This window comes from Protobothrops mucrosquamatus, unplaced genomic scaffold (genome assembly GCF_001527695.2).
Source record: "Protobothrops mucrosquamatus isolate PMUCROS unplaced genomic scaffold, P.Mucros_1.0 scaffold_177, whole genome shotgun sequence".
In the NCBI taxonomy this organism is placed as follows: Eukaryota; Metazoa; Chordata; class Lepidosauria; order Squamata; family Viperidae; genus Protobothrops; species Protobothrops mucrosquamatus.
The window spans coordinates 3,564,020-3,581,195 of NW_015386253.1; the positions used below are offsets into that span (position 1 = coordinate 3,564,020).

A 17,176-nucleotide genomic window follows, 5' to 3' on the forward strand; every position below is an offset into this window, starting at 1 on the left:
AGGGAAGGCTTCTTCAGGAGGGGCCTCACCACCGCCTCCTTTAAGGTCGCGGGGAAGACACCCTCCCGTAAAGAAGCGTTTATAATTCCCTGGAGCCAGGCTCGTGTACCCTCCCGAGCCGCCAGTACCAGCCAGGAGGGGCACGGATCCAATAAACATGTGGTCGCATTCAGCCTCCCCAGGATCCTGTCCACATCCTTGGGAGCCACAGAGTCAAACTCCTCCCATGTAATCATCTCAAGACCTGCTCTCTCCACCTCCCCCTGGGGCACCCATATTTAAAATTTTACATGGCATGAACTAAATTATTTGTGGGACCACCGCTCCCTGACAGATTCTGCCCATCCTATCAGATTGGCTAAGGGTAAGCGTACTCCAGATCTTTTCCCTAAAATAATGATGATGATGATGATGATGATGATGATGATGATGATGATGATGATGATGATGATGATGATAAAGTTGGAAGGGACCTTGGAGGTCATCTAGTCCAACCCCCTGCTCAGGCAGGAAACCCTATACCATTTTGGACAAATGGCTGTCCAGTTTCTTCTTTAAAACTTCCAGTGTTGGAGCATTCACCGCTTCTGGAGGCAGGTTGTTCCACTGGTTAATTGTTCTAACTGTCAGGAAGTTTCTCCTTAGTTCTAGGTTGCTTCTCTCCTTGATCAGTTTCCATCCGTTGCTTCTTGTCCTGCTCTCAGGCGCTTTGGAGAATAGTTTGACTCCCTCTTCTTTGTGGCAGCCCCTGAGATATTGGAACACTGCTATCATGTCCCCCTCGTCCTTTTCTTCGTTAAACTAGACATACCCAATTCCAGCAACCGCTCCTTATATGTTTTAGCCTCCAGTCCCCTAATCATCTTTGTTGCTCTTCTCTGTACTCTTTCTAGAGTCTCAACATCTTGTTGCCTTCTAGTGGGTCCTTGGAATATGCTTTTCCATGGCTCCCCTGCCTTGTGGAACATCCTTACCCCAAGGTATCTGGCAGGGCCCTTTACACTTTTAGCTTTCTGGAATTTAGCTTTCTAGAGACCATCAAGACCTATACCTAACTATCTGTGACTTATTGGTGGGGTATCCCAGAGATGACTGAAATGCCGGGTTTTAGGTTTTGTATTATAATTTTATGGTTTTGTATTATGTATTATTTGTGAACACCCCAGAATTGTCCTGTAAGACAGGCAGCCATATAAGCCTTTTGAACAAAATAAATGAGTGAATAATAAATTGCAGTTATAACTAGCTTGACTTGATGAATATTTCCATGAAAATAAATGAGCAGCCTTTCTGTTTGCTAGTGTTACTGTAGTAGTGTGCCATTGACATCCTAATATACACATACTTATCTTTAAACTGGCTGATAGGACAGCAGAGCTTTTCTTGAAACGCTCTTTGGAAATGAGAGAACGGGTTCTTGGAATCAGTCACCCTGATTGTGCCCAATCACTGAACAATTTAGCAGCCCTCAACAATGAAAAGAAGAACTATGACAAGGCAGAGGAATTGTATGAGCGAGCCTTGAACATCAGGAGAAGAGCATTAGCACCTGACCATCCTTCTTTGGCTTACACTGTGAAACATCTAGCTGTGCTCTACAAAAAGCTGGTAAATATTGATGTCTAACATTTTGGATACTTTAGAATTCAGTGCCAGGAATTTCTGATCATTGATCACCATTGGGTTAGACTATGGGCATTAGTGCCCCAAGCGGGGAAGTAAAAAGTTATGTAACTCTGGTTATGTACTTCTGTGCATTAAGTACACTGAAGTGTTCAAATTGAAAATTTATTTCAGAAACATTACTCATCCTTCTCCAGAACTATGAAAGAAGTATATGCACTCTCGTGTGAGTCTATATAGATGTACGTGTGTGTCCGTTTCTTTGTGTGTGCACCTACAAAGCTAAACATGTACACATAAAAATTAGTTGGTTTAGTTGCAAAATTTAGATTATTTTTAATTACAATTTTTTTTTTGTAAATATTTTATTAATTTCAAGTTTTACAATCATAAGTACTTAATAAACAACTCGGTGTCTGGGTTCCTTTATCATTCAGTGGTATATATTAACTTTCACTCAAAATATCCAATACTATACCATCCAGTATTTTCCTGGTCCTCTCTTCTTCCAATAATAATCATTTTTCCACACTATGAAAGTATAATTCTTACTGCTATTAATACCTATACAATTAAATATAAACATCTTCATCACATGCTTCTAATGTTATACATAGTGTCAGTAATATCAGTTTATAATATTTTCTCTAGTCAAAACATATTTCAAATGTATTTGCAATCAGAGTTCCCTTATTCAATCCGTATCCTGTTTTTTCTTTTTTTTCAATTTTAATTTCCCATCAATATTCAAAATAACTTTTATCAATTATTATTTTTCTCCATTGTACCATTATAAATAATCTATAGTCATAGCAAGACCCTTTGTTAGGAGCAAAGTCTGTCATGAAATAAGGTCCAGACAGATTCAGGTCTGTCATGAAATAAGATCCAAGAGAAACAAAAATCGAAAGCGCTTTCCCCCCCATGAATCCCCATATTACTGGGGAATATGATAGAATTTTTATCAGTGATGGTAAAAATTCCATCACTGCCTCTGTATATATATAAGACAACAGAAGCCTCTGCAGAGCCTAAGCATGGCTCCCGGGCAAGTAAGAATAAGGAAGGAAAGCTCTCTGATGCTGTTGCTGCTGCTTTCTCCTCCTTGCAATTGTTCTTGCTGTCCAGAAAGAGCAGCTTGTTCCAGAATGCACTCTGCCATATCATAAAGCAGCACCATAAAGCAGAGGTCCCCAACCTTTTGGGCACCAGGGACCAGTTCCATGGAGAGAGGTTTTTCCATGGACCAGAAGGTGTGTGGTTTTATGTGCTGCCTGCATCCTGCGGATGGGGCTTTGCTTGTTTGTGCGGGCCGGTTGCTGGCATGCTGCGGCCCGGTATTGGTCCACGGCCTGGGGGTTGGGGACCTCTGCCATAAAACAACAGGCCATAAGCCATTTTTTGTTCTTTCTGACTTGGGATTCGTGTTGAACAGTCATAAACATTCAACCCTGAACAGCACTCTTGTTCATTCAGATTCTGTAGTTTTCTCTTTTATATTTGGTCACATTAGCCAATCAGACATACTTCCTCCATTAAGAGATACAGGTGGTGAGAGGCAGGATACTTTGTGTTGGCATCAGACCAACTTTTGAGGTGAATTTGGGGCTATAAAGAAGATAGGTTGGGCTATTTATAACTTTGAAGAAAATGAAGTTGGGCTTCATCTTGTTATCTGAAATACGACACTTGATATATTTTCCTTCTGAAATTTTAATTCCTATCCAGAAAAGAATGGTATTATTTCTGGATGGTACTTGGAGAAACATCTGAAAAACTGCCTGTTTTATTTTGTACACAAGTTACCTGAATCAGTTACTCTGTGCTCGAAGTGTTTGTAATTCAAACTGTTCTGCACGTCCTTAGCAGATTGAAAAAGCCAGTTAGTGTAGTGCAGTGGTTCTTAAACTAACCTAATAGCCTGTTTTCCCAGTCAGGGAAAGACCCTGGACTGCTCTTTTATACAGATATCTTGGCAACAATAGCAGCAATCCCAAAGTAGATGCTCATTCACAAACAAGCAATTATAACCTCCAGAATATGCTCAAATTACCCCCAATTTAAGAAGCACCGGTCTGTTGGTTAAGACACTAGACTAAAAGCAGAGAAATATGAGTTCTACTCCTATGTGGAAGTCAACTAGATGACTTTGGGCCAGCCACACTGTCTCAGTCCTGAGAAAAAAGCAGTTGCAAACCACTTCCAAAAATGTTGCCTAAAACTGAATGGACTTGTCTATGGAGTCATCAATAGTCAAGATTGACTTGTGGAAAGGAAGGAAGAGAAGAACCCAGAATGTAAGCTTTTCAGTTTTGCAAAGTTTTTGTTTTGATATATTTTTAGCTAATTCATGTTTGCTTTGTTTCCTAGGGTAAGCTTGAGAAAGCTGTTCCTCTATATGAGCTTGCTGTAGAAATCAGACAAAAATCCTTTGGTCCAAAACATCCAAGTGTGGCTACCGCTTTAGTAAACCTGGCAGTTCTTTATTGTCAAATGGTAGGTTTCTTTTCCTTAATAAAAAAAGTAAAATGTATGATGATATATATTGTCTTGGGTAGTCTGAAAAACATAGAAAAATAGAAGTGAACATCAGCATAAAACATCAGCATAAAAAAACATCAGCATAAAAATAAAAGTGAAAATACTTCTTTAATTTGAGACAAATTGATAGAGATACAGAAGTAGAGGATGCATCTGCGTGATGCTTATTATTTGAAAGATGACATCTAGGGGTTTTTTTTCCAGTTATATTTTTCTTTGCTGTTTTTTTAAAAAGAAAATCAGAGGAAGGGCACATATACTGGAATGGGTCAATGGCTAGCCAATTTTGAGTTTGAAATTCATGGAAAAACTTAAACTTTCCTCCCCCAAATCTGTCCTCATGGACAGAGGAAGCAAGGGAGGAAGGATCTTATGTTTGCACATGATTTTACTTATTGTAATAACTGCTAAAATTTTGGGAGACGGGATATTCATTTCCTGCAGGCATAAACCTTGTCCTATAGGCCAACAGACTGATTTTCTGGCTTTAAAATGCAATTTTGGTAAACATTTTAAAAATACATGCCTAATTTTGTTTTCTTGCCTCACTTTTAGAAAAAACATCAGGAAGCATTGCCTCTGTATGAACGTGCACTGAAAATTTATGAAGACAGTTTTGGGCATATGCATCCTCGTGTAGGGGAAACATTAAAAAATTTGGCTGTGCTAAGGTATCAAGTAAAATGTGTTTATTCTATTGCAAATAAATAAATTGCTACTATTTATAGCAACCCCTAATGTTTATAGTGATGGTATAATTGAGGCATTTTGAATTCAAGGCAGATGGTATTGAATATCAGAAGCATTTCTGCAGTCCTATTTTGAGGCACTCAGTCTGCTTCTAGCCTATGCAAGATCCAAGTAAGGGTGGAGGTTGTATATGACTGAATGATCCTGTCTTTACATTAAAATGCTCCATATTGTTGAGTCCGGGCTGGAATGGGAAAGATGGTAGATGTTTCTGTGTATACCGATGACTTGGCGTGAGGATTAGGTACTAAATGCAGACGATGTATCTTTAACAGAATAACAAAGTTGGAAGGAACCTTAGGAGTTTTCTAGTTCAGGGCTTTTCAACCTTTTCACACTTGTACCCCTTTTAGGACATGACAATATTTGAGTACCACCAGTGCTTAGCAAGGTGTCAAAAACTTGATGACTAAAAAAAGGAGGGGGATTTTGGGTTTTACTGATTAGATTAATTTGTTGTTATAGAAATGGCTAGTTTATAATATTACGGAAAAGTAAAACATTGAGGTTCAATGTTAATGCTTCCTTCTATTGCAACAGAGGAAATCTGTTCTTTTTCCCTTCTCCCCTTCACCTTTTCCCCCTTTTTCCTCCCCACTATGTCCTACTATGCTTTTGTATTTTTGTATTTTATTCTATAATCTAATAAAATGTTACAAACTGTAGAAAAAAAGGAAAAAAGTACCAGTTTAATTTTTTCGGTGGTAGTTTCTTTGCTGAATCACTTTCCCTTTGCACTGAGAAATGTATGATGATTTTATACATATTTATTAATATGCACCACTATCAGCTGGCTGGTCGGCTCTTCTACCTCTCTTCCCCTCTTTTTCCTGCCTTCTGAGCTCTCCTTCCATAGTGTAGCAAGAATGCACCCCCCAGTCCCTTCACTGTACCCCTAAAGACACAGGAATCAAGGGCAAAGCAAGAAAGGCTCACAAAAGCCTCCCAGAATAAAGAAACACTGACTATGTTTTTTTTTCTTTAACGTGCCTCAGGCATGTCTCAATTTAAACAGTGTAGCAACCAGGCTTTGGCAATTGCGAAAAGTGATAACTTTAAATTAAGCCTGTTTACCTACAAAGAAAACTTGCTAAAAGCCATAGACAGACTCAAGATAAGGGGGTAAAACTAATTACATTTGTTTAAAGGGATTAAACCTATGGAAGCCAACACTTTGGACTCATTGCTAGCCTTTGTGAAACAGACTAAAATATTCCAATAACCAAAGCACACAAACCGAGCCTCTGAATTACAAAACACTGTAAAAACTGTATAAAAATCCATATGGCAATCCAATCCTTATGGCAATCCATTCAAGCTGCCAGTTGACCAGGAACCCACTGGCTTCCCAAATAAACCAGCCTCCTTTCCAACATGCTTGTCTCCCAGCTTTTCATTTCATCAGCGCTGATTGCATTCTCCTGGCTAGAGAAAATGAACCAGGGGACCTTTTCTTCCAGCAACAGCTGCTTCTTCTTCCCTGTCTCTTTTTCCTCCCTGCTTGCTGAGCTTTCCTTCCACAGCTTCTTCTCCGTCCCCTTCTCTTTCCCTATTGTCTTTTTTTCCCTTTCCTGCCAAAACCGCCTCCTTTTATATCCTCTCCTCTCCCCCCCCCCTTTTCTCCAGTTCACCTCCAGCTCTGCATAGCTTCCGGAAGGGCCAATCAGCTGGAGCCCCGCTCCTGGGACTTCTGCCGAGACCTGGAGCTACAGCTGCCTCTCCCTCTGGCTTGGGTCACTTCAGCTCATTCCCGTCCCCTGCTACACTTCTCTAGGACGGCCACATATCATCTGCACATGCCAAAATATCAGTGGTGGTACGCGTACCACCGTTTGAAAAGCCTTGTTCAACCCTCTGCTCAAGCAGGAGAACCTTTATTAAGACTTTATTAAGTCCTACTTTCTTTTCTCCCCAAAGCTATGAAGAGGGTGAGTTTGAGAAGGCTGCCGAGCTCTATAAGAAAGCCATGGAAATTAAAGAAGCAGAGATGTTGGTAATGGGTGGAAAAGCTACTTCCCATCACTCATCAACAGGAGATACCCTCAGCATTAAAAGCACTTTTTCTCCCAACATGTTTTTTCAACATGGACCAAGATAATGGAAGGTAGTATATTAATCATTATAAGGAAATATCTTTGCTGAAAAGAAATAAGGTTCCATTTTAAAAGTGGAAAAAGAGAAGAGAAAAAAAGTTAAAATATTGTGTTGGTTAATTAACACTGATCTTGAGCATATTATATTCATCTAAGGCTCATTGTTTTTAAAGATTTGGTTAATGTTCAAAAATTATCAGTTATGCTATTAATTTTTTTCTACTTCTTTTAGAAACAACTTGAGTTGATCTGGCCCCAATTACATAAGTAGAAATCATGTAATGGCCATTTGGATTTTTGGATTGCCATTTTTTCTTCATTGCAGAAAGTAGTGACAAATGAAACTAGGAATTAACAGAACAATTACAGTCTGCATAGAGACTTTAATCTCAATGAGATTTATTTTTAAAAATTAAATGTATAGTCAAAATTAAGCATTTGACCACTTAGACAGATAAATATAGGTAATCCTTAACTTATGACCATAACTGAATTCAAAATTTCCATTGCTAAGCAAGGCAGTTATTAAGTAAGTTTTGCCCCATTTTATGGCTTTTTTGCTACAATTGTTAAGTGAATCACTGCAGTTGTTAAATGAATTCTGTGATCATTAAGCGAATCTGGCTTCTCCCATTGACACTGCTTGTCAGAAGCCAGATGGGAAGGCTATAAATGATGATCACATTATTCCAGGACAGTGCAACTGTCATAAATACATGCTAGTTGCCAAGTGCCTGAATTTTGATCACATGACCATAGGAGGCGCTGCAACAATTGTGTGAAAACTGGTCCTAAGTCATTTTTTTCATTTGCCCTGGTCATTAAATGGTTGTAAATTGAGGACTACCTGTAGTTCAGATATAGAATAGGAAAACTAGGTCTGAATAGAAATATTTAAAAATAATAAAAAAATGTCTAATTGCTAAACATGTAAACTTTGGAGTAGAAAAAAAACTTATCTTAAAAATGTTCCGCTGTTTTATTTATGCCCAATACTAACTATACCCTACAGTTTAGTATTATATGGATATGCTTACCCACTTACCTTGTAATGCTTTTCTAAGGACTGGGAAATCTCTATTGTTTACATTCTTTAACTGTACTTTTTAGTGTCCAAACATGGGCTTAGTTTACTGAAAAAAAGCTAGTTCAAATATTGGTTTAGGAAGGTGAAGTTTCAATAAACTATAATAAAAACAGTTCAGGGTTGCATTTTTATTGTACTTAATTGAATACTTTTTTATATTCCATGGGATACCAAGTTGTACAGTATGTATGGATGTCTGCTGGGAGGGGATCTTGGGATTAAATGACAACAAATATATGATATATGACAACAAATATATGTCATTATGCAAATATTGCTGAATATTTATTTATTTATTTAATTTATTTATTTAATTTAATTTATATGCCGCCCTTCTCCCAGCGGGACTCAGGGCGGCGCACAACATATTTAAAACCAAAGCATATATACAATCCCCCCCTTAAAACCGAATTAAACCAAATTTTAAAGTTGTGTCTTCCAAATTCCTAAAAAACCCAGTATAAAATCCACCCTAGGTCAGTTCTAATAGAACATTGTACTATTGAAAACTAAACTAAAACAGGTTCCTTATGAAATGTGTCATAACTGATAATATTTATTTAGCTAAATATTATCTATTTTCCTACCACTGATTGCCTTTAATAGTATGTCTGTTTGAATCCTTTTTATATTTCAGAAGCTAGGAAATAAAGATATTTAAAGTTGTTCTGAGTATTCAGTCTTATATAAATAAATTCATGACAATTTAAAAAATTATATTTATTGTTTTGGTTTTCTTTTAATAATTAAAAAAAACTTTAATTTCTCATATTAAATATCCAAATCTCTCAGTTAAATGGAAAATTATCATGATAAGAACTGTATAGGTAGCTCTGATACCAAACGAAGATTCAGATCTGACATAGATAAAAAAACTACAGACCGATATCATTATTAAATGTGGACTATAAAATCTTTACTTCAATAATAGCTGAAAGACTGAAAAGATTTCTGACTGAATTTATATATTCAGACCAAAATGGATTTCTACCAAAGAGACAAATAAAACATAATTAAGAGTTATAATGGACATATTGAAATATTATGAAATGCATCGAGGGAAACAACTGGCATTAGTATTTCTAGATGCCCAAAAGGCATTTGACAATGTTTCTTGGTGATTTATGATTCAACAACTAAAAACAATGGATTTTGGAGAAAATTTTATAAATATGACTAAGACAATATATCATAAACAAACAGCAAAAGTGATTGTAAATAGAGACTATACAGAGAATTTTGATATAAGAAAAGGCACAAGACAAGGATGTCCACTATCCCCATTGTTATTTATTTTAACTTTGGAACTTTTAAATAGAAATATTAGACAGGATTCAGAAATTAAAAGACTGGAAATAAAAAGTGAAACTTATAAATTGCAAGCATTTGCAGATGACTTGGTACTTATATTAGAGGAACCTTTAGAGATGATTCCTGAATTATTGGAAAAGATAGAACAATTTGGAGAGATAGCAGGACTGAAGATAAATAGAGAAAAAATTAAAGTGATAGTTAAAAATCTCACAGATTAAAAAAAACAATTGTCAGAAAAAATAGAACTACAAATAATTAAAAAGGTTAAATACTTGGGAATATACTTGAAAGCAAGATGTTCAACGATAAACGAAGATAACTATATAAAACTACTAAACCAAATAAAACTTGACTTGGAAAAATGGAAAACTCTGCAACTGTTGATGTTAGGAAGAATTGCTATGGTGAAAATGAATATATTACCAAAATACTGTTTTTATTCCAAACAATATCTATAAAACTAGAGAAAAAATCCTTTGAAGACTTAAATTCTATAATTTTAAAATTTATCTGGCAAGGAAAGAAAGCTAGAATTAAATTGAAAATGTTACAAGAAGCTAGGGGGAACAGAGGTTTTGGTTTGCCAGAGTGGGTTTTATATTATCAAGCATCAGTGCTAACATATGGGTAAAAGAATGGATGACCCTCAGAAATAAAAGATTGTTGTATTTGAAGGGATATGACTTACAACTCGGTTTGGCATGCTTTCTTATGGTATGGGAAAGTAAAATTCATAAACATTTTCAGAACCACTATATTAGAAATGTATTACTATTAATATGGAAAAAAATAAAATGGAAAATATATTTGAAAATTCCAGGATGGCTTTCAACAATGGAAGCATTTGTACATTCAAATCTAGTCAGTCTTGAGAAAATATGGACATATAAAGATATTCTGAATGCTGAAGGGAACTTAAAATCTAAACAAGAGATGGAAAATCAGGGTACCGTATTTATCTATCATGGTGGTCATATTTACAAATGCAAGTGAGATATGATAAAGTGTATGGATTCTATAAAGAGCAGATTTTGTTTGATCAGATATTACTAACCTCTGATGAAAAACTAATTAAGAAAATGTATAACTTTCTATTAAATTTGAAGATGGAAGACAAACAAGTAAAAGAAACAATGATAACATGGGCAAAGAACTTTGGATACAATATAGATTTAGAGAAATGGCAAAGCTTGTAGGAAAGAAATTATAAATTGACAATGCCAACCTTTTATAAAGAAAATCTATACAAAATGATTTATAGATGACACTTGCCACCAGCAAGATTAGCTAAAATGTTTAAAAATATGACAGATAAATGTTGGAAATGTAATTACCAGATACTTATCATGTGTGGTGGACATGTGTTAAAGTAAAGAGATATTGGACAAAAATACATACTTGGCTAGAAAAGATGCTGGGGAAACATGTAGATTTTAAACCTGAACTTTTTTTTATAATGCCAGAAAAGCTTAATAAACAAAGTGTATATTTGATTTTGCATGTGACAACAGCAGCAAGAATTATATTCACAATATTGGAAAAATGAAGAAATACCACCAGAGGAAGAAATAACTAAAAAAATATTAGACTTTGCGGAAATGGATAGACTTACTCTGAGGTTGAAAGAAAAGAAGAAACAGAATATTTTCAAACTTGGGACTTATTTTATCAATGGCTGGAGAAACCATTGGGATTAGGAATTTAATTTGTATTAGTGAATGATAAACTCAGACAACACGTTTGTTGAATAAGCACTGTTGAATTGTATTAAAAATCAATAAAAACTAAAAAAAAGAACTGTACAGGTAGTCTTCAACTTACAAACACGATCGAGCCCAACGTTTATGTTGCTAAGTGAGAAATTTGTTAAGTGAGTTTTGCCCCATTTTATGACTTTTCTTGCCACAGTTGTTAAGTGAATCACTGCAGTTGTTCAATTAGTAACATGGTTGTTAAGTGAATCTGGCTTCCCCATTGACTTTGCTAATCAGAAAGTTGCAAAAGGTGATCACGTGAACCGGGGATATCGTAACCGTTATAAATATGCACCAGTTGCCAAGCATTCAAATGTAAATCATATGACCAAGGGGATGCTGTGGCAGTTGTAAATGTGAAAAATGGCCATAAGTTACTTTTTTCAGTGCTGTTGTAATTTTGAATGGCCAGTAAATGAACTCCTTAGTGGACTACCTGTACTCAGAAAGTATGTATTATATGTGAACAAGTGAAAAAGACAGACAGACAGACAGACAGACAGACAGATAACCTTTATTGTCGTTTTTTTTCCTGTGGGCACATTGGCACATTAAAAATGAAATTTAGTTGCTTCCTCTCAAAGTGTACACATACATAACACATTTAAAACATACTATATACAACATATGTATAGACCTACACCCTTACATATAAGCAACATATAAATATTCACTGTTCATTTGAATACATAATGGAAGGAGGAAGCTTTAGAGTTCACAAGGTTAATACTGTATGGAACAAAACTGAATAAATCTGGATGTTTTGCTTCGGATACCACGAAGCCTCCTCCCAGAAGATAACAAGGAAAACAGGTGGTGAAGAGGATGTATAGTTTCCCAGACAAACTTGCAGACCCTGCTCAAGCAACGCTTATATCCCATGTCCTGGATGGAAGGGAGGGAGCTGCCAATGATCTTTTCAGCCATTCTCAGCACTCTGCACCACCTTCCTAGTGATGCTTCCAAACCAGTCTGTGATGCTGTATGACAGGATGGTCTTGATCGTTCCTCTGTAGAAAGTGGTAAGAATAGGGGAAGGAAGATGTGATTTTCTCATGTGACACAGAAAGTGCAGGTGTTACTGTGCCCGCTTCACCAGTGTCTCGCTGTTGAGCGACCAAGCCAGCCTACTTGTTAACTGCATACCCAGGAATTTGATGCTGGTAACCATCTCTACAGGTGAATCATTAATGCACAGAGAAGTGTGGCTGTGCCTGCGTTTTCTGAAATTGACAATGATCTCATTGGTTTTTCCAGTATTTAAAACTAGGCTATTTTCCTTACACCAGTTCACCAAACCCTCAATCTCCTTGCGGTAAGCACCCTCATTGTCATCATGAATAAGGCCACTACTACGAACTTTACAATATGGTTGATGTAAACCTAGCACTACAGTTATGGGTCAACAGGGTGAACAGCAGCTGACTTAGGATGAAGCCCTGAGGAGAACCTGTGCTCAAGAAAATGGTGTTAGAGATATTTTGGAAGCTGAATTTCTGTATATTCTATCATTTTGAATTTCAGAGCTATGTGAAAAAATTATATAAAGTTTAACATTCATGTGTTTAGCACTGGAAACAAAAGCATAATATTGAAACCAGAAACTGCTACAAAAGAGTGAGTTTATGAATGATCAGTGATGAACTTTTTCCATATAATTCAAGAACATTACATAAAATGAGCAAAATGTTTTAAAACTCTATAAAAGCTGTATTAAAAGCTAAATGATAGCCATGCCTTTATTTTTTGGTATTGAAGTTATTTTTAAATAAGACTGTTAGCTAAGTTAGAGTCAGAGAAGGAGCAAACAATTATAAAAATGAATTACAAAATTTTAAGTAACTGTTCTATTATAATAAACTATTATATCCTTTAGAAGTATATATTTGAATCAGCAAACTAGCTTCTTGTGCTCAAAAGCTAAATGTTTAAAAGCAAGGTCTTTTAACTACTACTGTTCAAAATACATTTTTATATATTAACTGCAAGTCGTACAACAAATGCATTTCAATAAACAGCTTTAGAGATATTCATTTGGAAGGTCTTTTTCATGAATGAAATTACATCACACTAAAATTGTTTTAAAATTATGGCCACAGTAGTATTCAATACAAATATTTCAACTGATTCTAGGCATGCTTCTCAAATTTCTAAACTTAAAAATAAATGCTACCAAAGTAACAATAATTTAAAATATTATATTTAAACGCATTACTTTAAAGAAGGTGATTGTTGAAAGCTTGGAGTGAGAAAATCTCTTATTTATGAATATCAAATCTAAATTCAAAAATCCATATCACTGTTGTTAGTCATTCAGCCATTTCTGGCTCTTTGTGACCTAATAAATAATAGCTGTCAGGATTGTCTGCCAGTGATTGCTTTATTTGTTATAAATTCATGTTTACAGTCAGTAATATTGTATAGCTATCTTTTTTCTGTGGGCCTTCTCCACAGTATTGTTTTTGTATCAAATATTAAATATTTATTGGTGTTTTAGTGAACCACCTTGTTTTGCTTTATGCAGTTTATCTAGATTCTAGACTTTATCTTGACTTCAAGATTAAACTCTTTATTTTCTTGTTGTCCAAGGTACTCTTCAACAATTTTCTCCTGCAGCACAGTACAAAGCCATCACATTTTCATGTCAGCCTTTCTCATAGTCAGCTTATCATAGCCATACATTATGACTGGAAGACCACAGCTTAATAGTAGAATGATTCACTGTACTTTGATATTTTGACTAGATTTGTCACAATATTTCTTTCAAAAGAATTTATTTCATGGATACAAATGTTGTATCTGGATTTCTGAGCCAAAGAATTTTTACCAGCAATTCTCATATATATTTATATTCTATAAATTAAATGGGCAGGGTAACAACGTCTACTTTTTATACATATAATGATTTATCACAAAAGCCTTAGCACAATCAATAATTCAAAAATAAATGTCTTCTGGGAATTCCTATGCCTTTTCCATTATCCATCAGATGTTTTCAATGTTCTGAGTGCCTCTGTTCCGTCAAAAACAGTTTTACATCTCTGGCAGGACTCATGTATTTTTGAAGCAAAATCTTAAAACATAATCTTACTTGCATATGAAATATGTAAGTTTTTGTAGTGTTGCAGTACAGGTAGTCCTCAACTTACAACAGTTCATTTAGTGATCATTAAAGTTATAATGAAAAAAGTGACTTATGACCATTTTTCACAGTTACAATCTTTCTAGCATTCCTATAGTCATGATCAAAATTCAGATGCTTGGCAACTGGTTCCTATTTGCTGGGTCCCAACATCAGGTGATGTTTTTTTGCAATCTTTGTCAGTGGGGAAGCCAGAGTCACTTAACTGGGTGTTTAATTTATCAACTGCAGTGATTCACTTAATAACTGAGGCAAGAAAGATCATAAAATGGGGCAAAATTCATTTAACAAATGTCTCACTTAACAACAGTAATTTTGGGCTCAATTGTGGTCATAAGCCAAGGACTACAGTACATATACTGATTTATCTTTTCCAGTCTTCTGGCCTAGTGGGGGGACATGATAGCAGTGTTCCAATATCTCGGGCTGCCACAAAGAAGAGGGAGCCAAGCTATTTTCCAAAGCTCCTGAAGGCAGGACAATAAACAACGGATGGAAACTAATCAAGGAGAGAAGCAACCTAGAACTAAGGAGAAACTTCCTGACAGTTAGAACAATTAACCAGTGGAACAACCTGCCTCCAGAAGCGGTGAATGCTCCGACACTGCAAGTTTTTAAGAAGAGACTGGACAGGCATTTGTCCGAAATAGTATAGGGCAGTGGTAGGCAACTTCGGCTTTTTTATGACTCATGGACTTCAATTCTGGGAGTTGAAGTCCATGAGTCATAAAAGAGCCGAGGTTGCCTACCCCTGGTATAGGGTTACCTGCCTGAGCAGGGGGTTGGACTTGATGACCTCCAAGGTCCCAAGGTCCCGTGAGAGGAGCATTAAGCAAAGCATAATGGTATGCAGTGATATGTGGAAGTAAAGTGCAGTGAAGGATGAAAGGGAGGCCTGGTAAAGTTCTAGGGAAATGTAACAAGGATCAGACAAAGAGTAAGAGGTGCATCAGTTGTAGAGGTGGCATCGTGAGGCTGAGAAAGGGTATGCAGAAGTGCACAAATGACCAATGCACTGCAGATATAGAGAGGCTAAGGGATAATTCATAGGTGAGGGAAACTTACCCCAGCAACTTGAGACCTTCCCTGTAGCTTCCCATTGATTTTCTGGGTTAGCCAGCACAGAAAGCCCGAAATGGCAATCCCATGAGACTTTGAATTATAGTTGAAGATTAAATGAAAGTATTTTACAGAATATGATTATTAAGGAGTTAAAAAAATAAATGAATATATTGATAACTGGATAAAGAAACAGACTTAATGATAGTTTGGGATGCAAGTGAAACTTATGAGGGGTTCCTTTACTCAATTCAACTGTTTGGAGAAGAAGAAATTTCAAAAAATACAAAGGATATAGGATGAAATTAAAATTACAGAAATGGAACTGCAGAAGATGTTAATAGACTCTAAAATTCTACATCAAATTACCGTAAGTTGTTACATCAGCAATTATCCCCCCATTCAGGAACAGAGACAAAACTGAATTATACCAAATAAAAACATTTTGAGTATGCAAATAAACCAGAAAATACCTGGTTTATTAAATTAAGAAAATTATAAACAAAATTCAAGAAGATGACACTGTATTAAGAGACAATGAATCTGTTGAAATGTTTCATAATTTTTATTCCAATATCTACAAGAAACAGGAAATGGATATACATACAAATACCTGAAATTAAAACGAATATTTTACCACAAATGTGTTTTTATTTCAAAAACTGCTGATACTGATTACCAATGCTCTATTTAAACAATGGCAAAAGGATATTTCTTAAGTTTTTATGTGGCAAAAGAAAAAAAAAAGAATTATAAATTGTTGCAAGATGCTAAAGAAAGAGGTGGTTTGGGTTTACCAGATTTAAAACTGTACTTTGATGCTTGTTGTTTGCTTTAGATGAAAAACTGGGTGATCTTAAAAATAAGAATTGGAAGACGATGAATGAGCATGCCTAACCATGGCATGCCTAACCATGGTACAATAAATGCTGATGGCAACAATCATTCTAAGAGTTTGGAATAAATATAAAACAAAGCTTTCTTTCAAAGAACCTCTAGGTGGCATTTAGAAAACCTTTTCAAGAAAAGAAATGATGGTGAGAGCGATCAGTGGACTATTACCCAAGTCTTTCATTCAAGTCAAAAGAATTGGAATCTGAAGGACGTCTTTTGCATTGGCTCCCATACTTACAGTTTAAGGAAATACTTAATTTAGACAGGAAAATATATGGGTTTGAATTTGCAAAATAGGAATTTGAAATTTTATTATGTGCTAATGATAAACATGTTGGTGCTAAGATCTATTAAATGTTGAAATTGAATTTTGAAAATATGTGAAAGAATGCATGATTCAGCAGGCAAGGAATTTTGGGTATAATGCTTCAGCAATGGGGAAATGTGCGGACGAACAATTGAAAGTTTACAGTGAATTACAATTTGAAATATTTTTTTAATAAAACAATGCATCATTGGTATTTAACACCTGATAAACTGTCAAAGATGTTTAAAGTTGTTTCAAATGTATATTGGAAATATAATTCTAAAGGTATTTTTTAAATCATTGATAGACTTGATAAAGCAAAAAATATTGGGCCTAGATTCATGTAGAAGATTTTTTAAAACAAACATAAAATTGAAACTTTATCTTTTTAGGATTACTAGTTAAGGAGTTGGAAAACAGATTTGGAACTTAGTTATTGTATATGTTAGTCGTAGTGAGAAATCTGCATGCCCAGAAAGATATGTCAATCTCCACAGAAAAACAGATGGAAAAAAGTGATAATGCTAACACAATTATCCATCTTTGTTTCTAATTGAAAATCGCTCTAGTTTGTTGTTATATTAGTGGCTAGTACTTGTTAAGTTGATAAAA

General features: G+C 35.5%; 1 protein-coding gene across 1 annotated transcript in view; it reads left to right on the forward strand.

The window, feature by feature from the left end:
* The window catches only part of NPHP3 (nephrocystin 3), a 49,956-nt gene extending 42,873 nt beyond the window's left edge, over positions 1 to 7,083 (forward strand). The window contains exons 24-27 of the mRNA XM_015823090.1: positions 1,368 to 1,608; positions 3,994 to 4,119; positions 4,720 to 4,835; positions 6,832 to 7,083. Coding sequence (XP_015678576.1) covers positions 1,368 to 1,608; positions 3,994 to 4,119; positions 4,720 to 4,835; positions 6,832 to 7,012 — 664 coding nt within the window. The 3' untranslated portion in view covers positions 7,013 to 7,083. The remainder of the gene's footprint in view (positions 1 to 1,367; positions 1,609 to 3,993; positions 4,120 to 4,719; positions 4,836 to 6,831) is intronic.
* Positions 7,084 to 17,176: the final 10,093 nt, after the last annotated feature.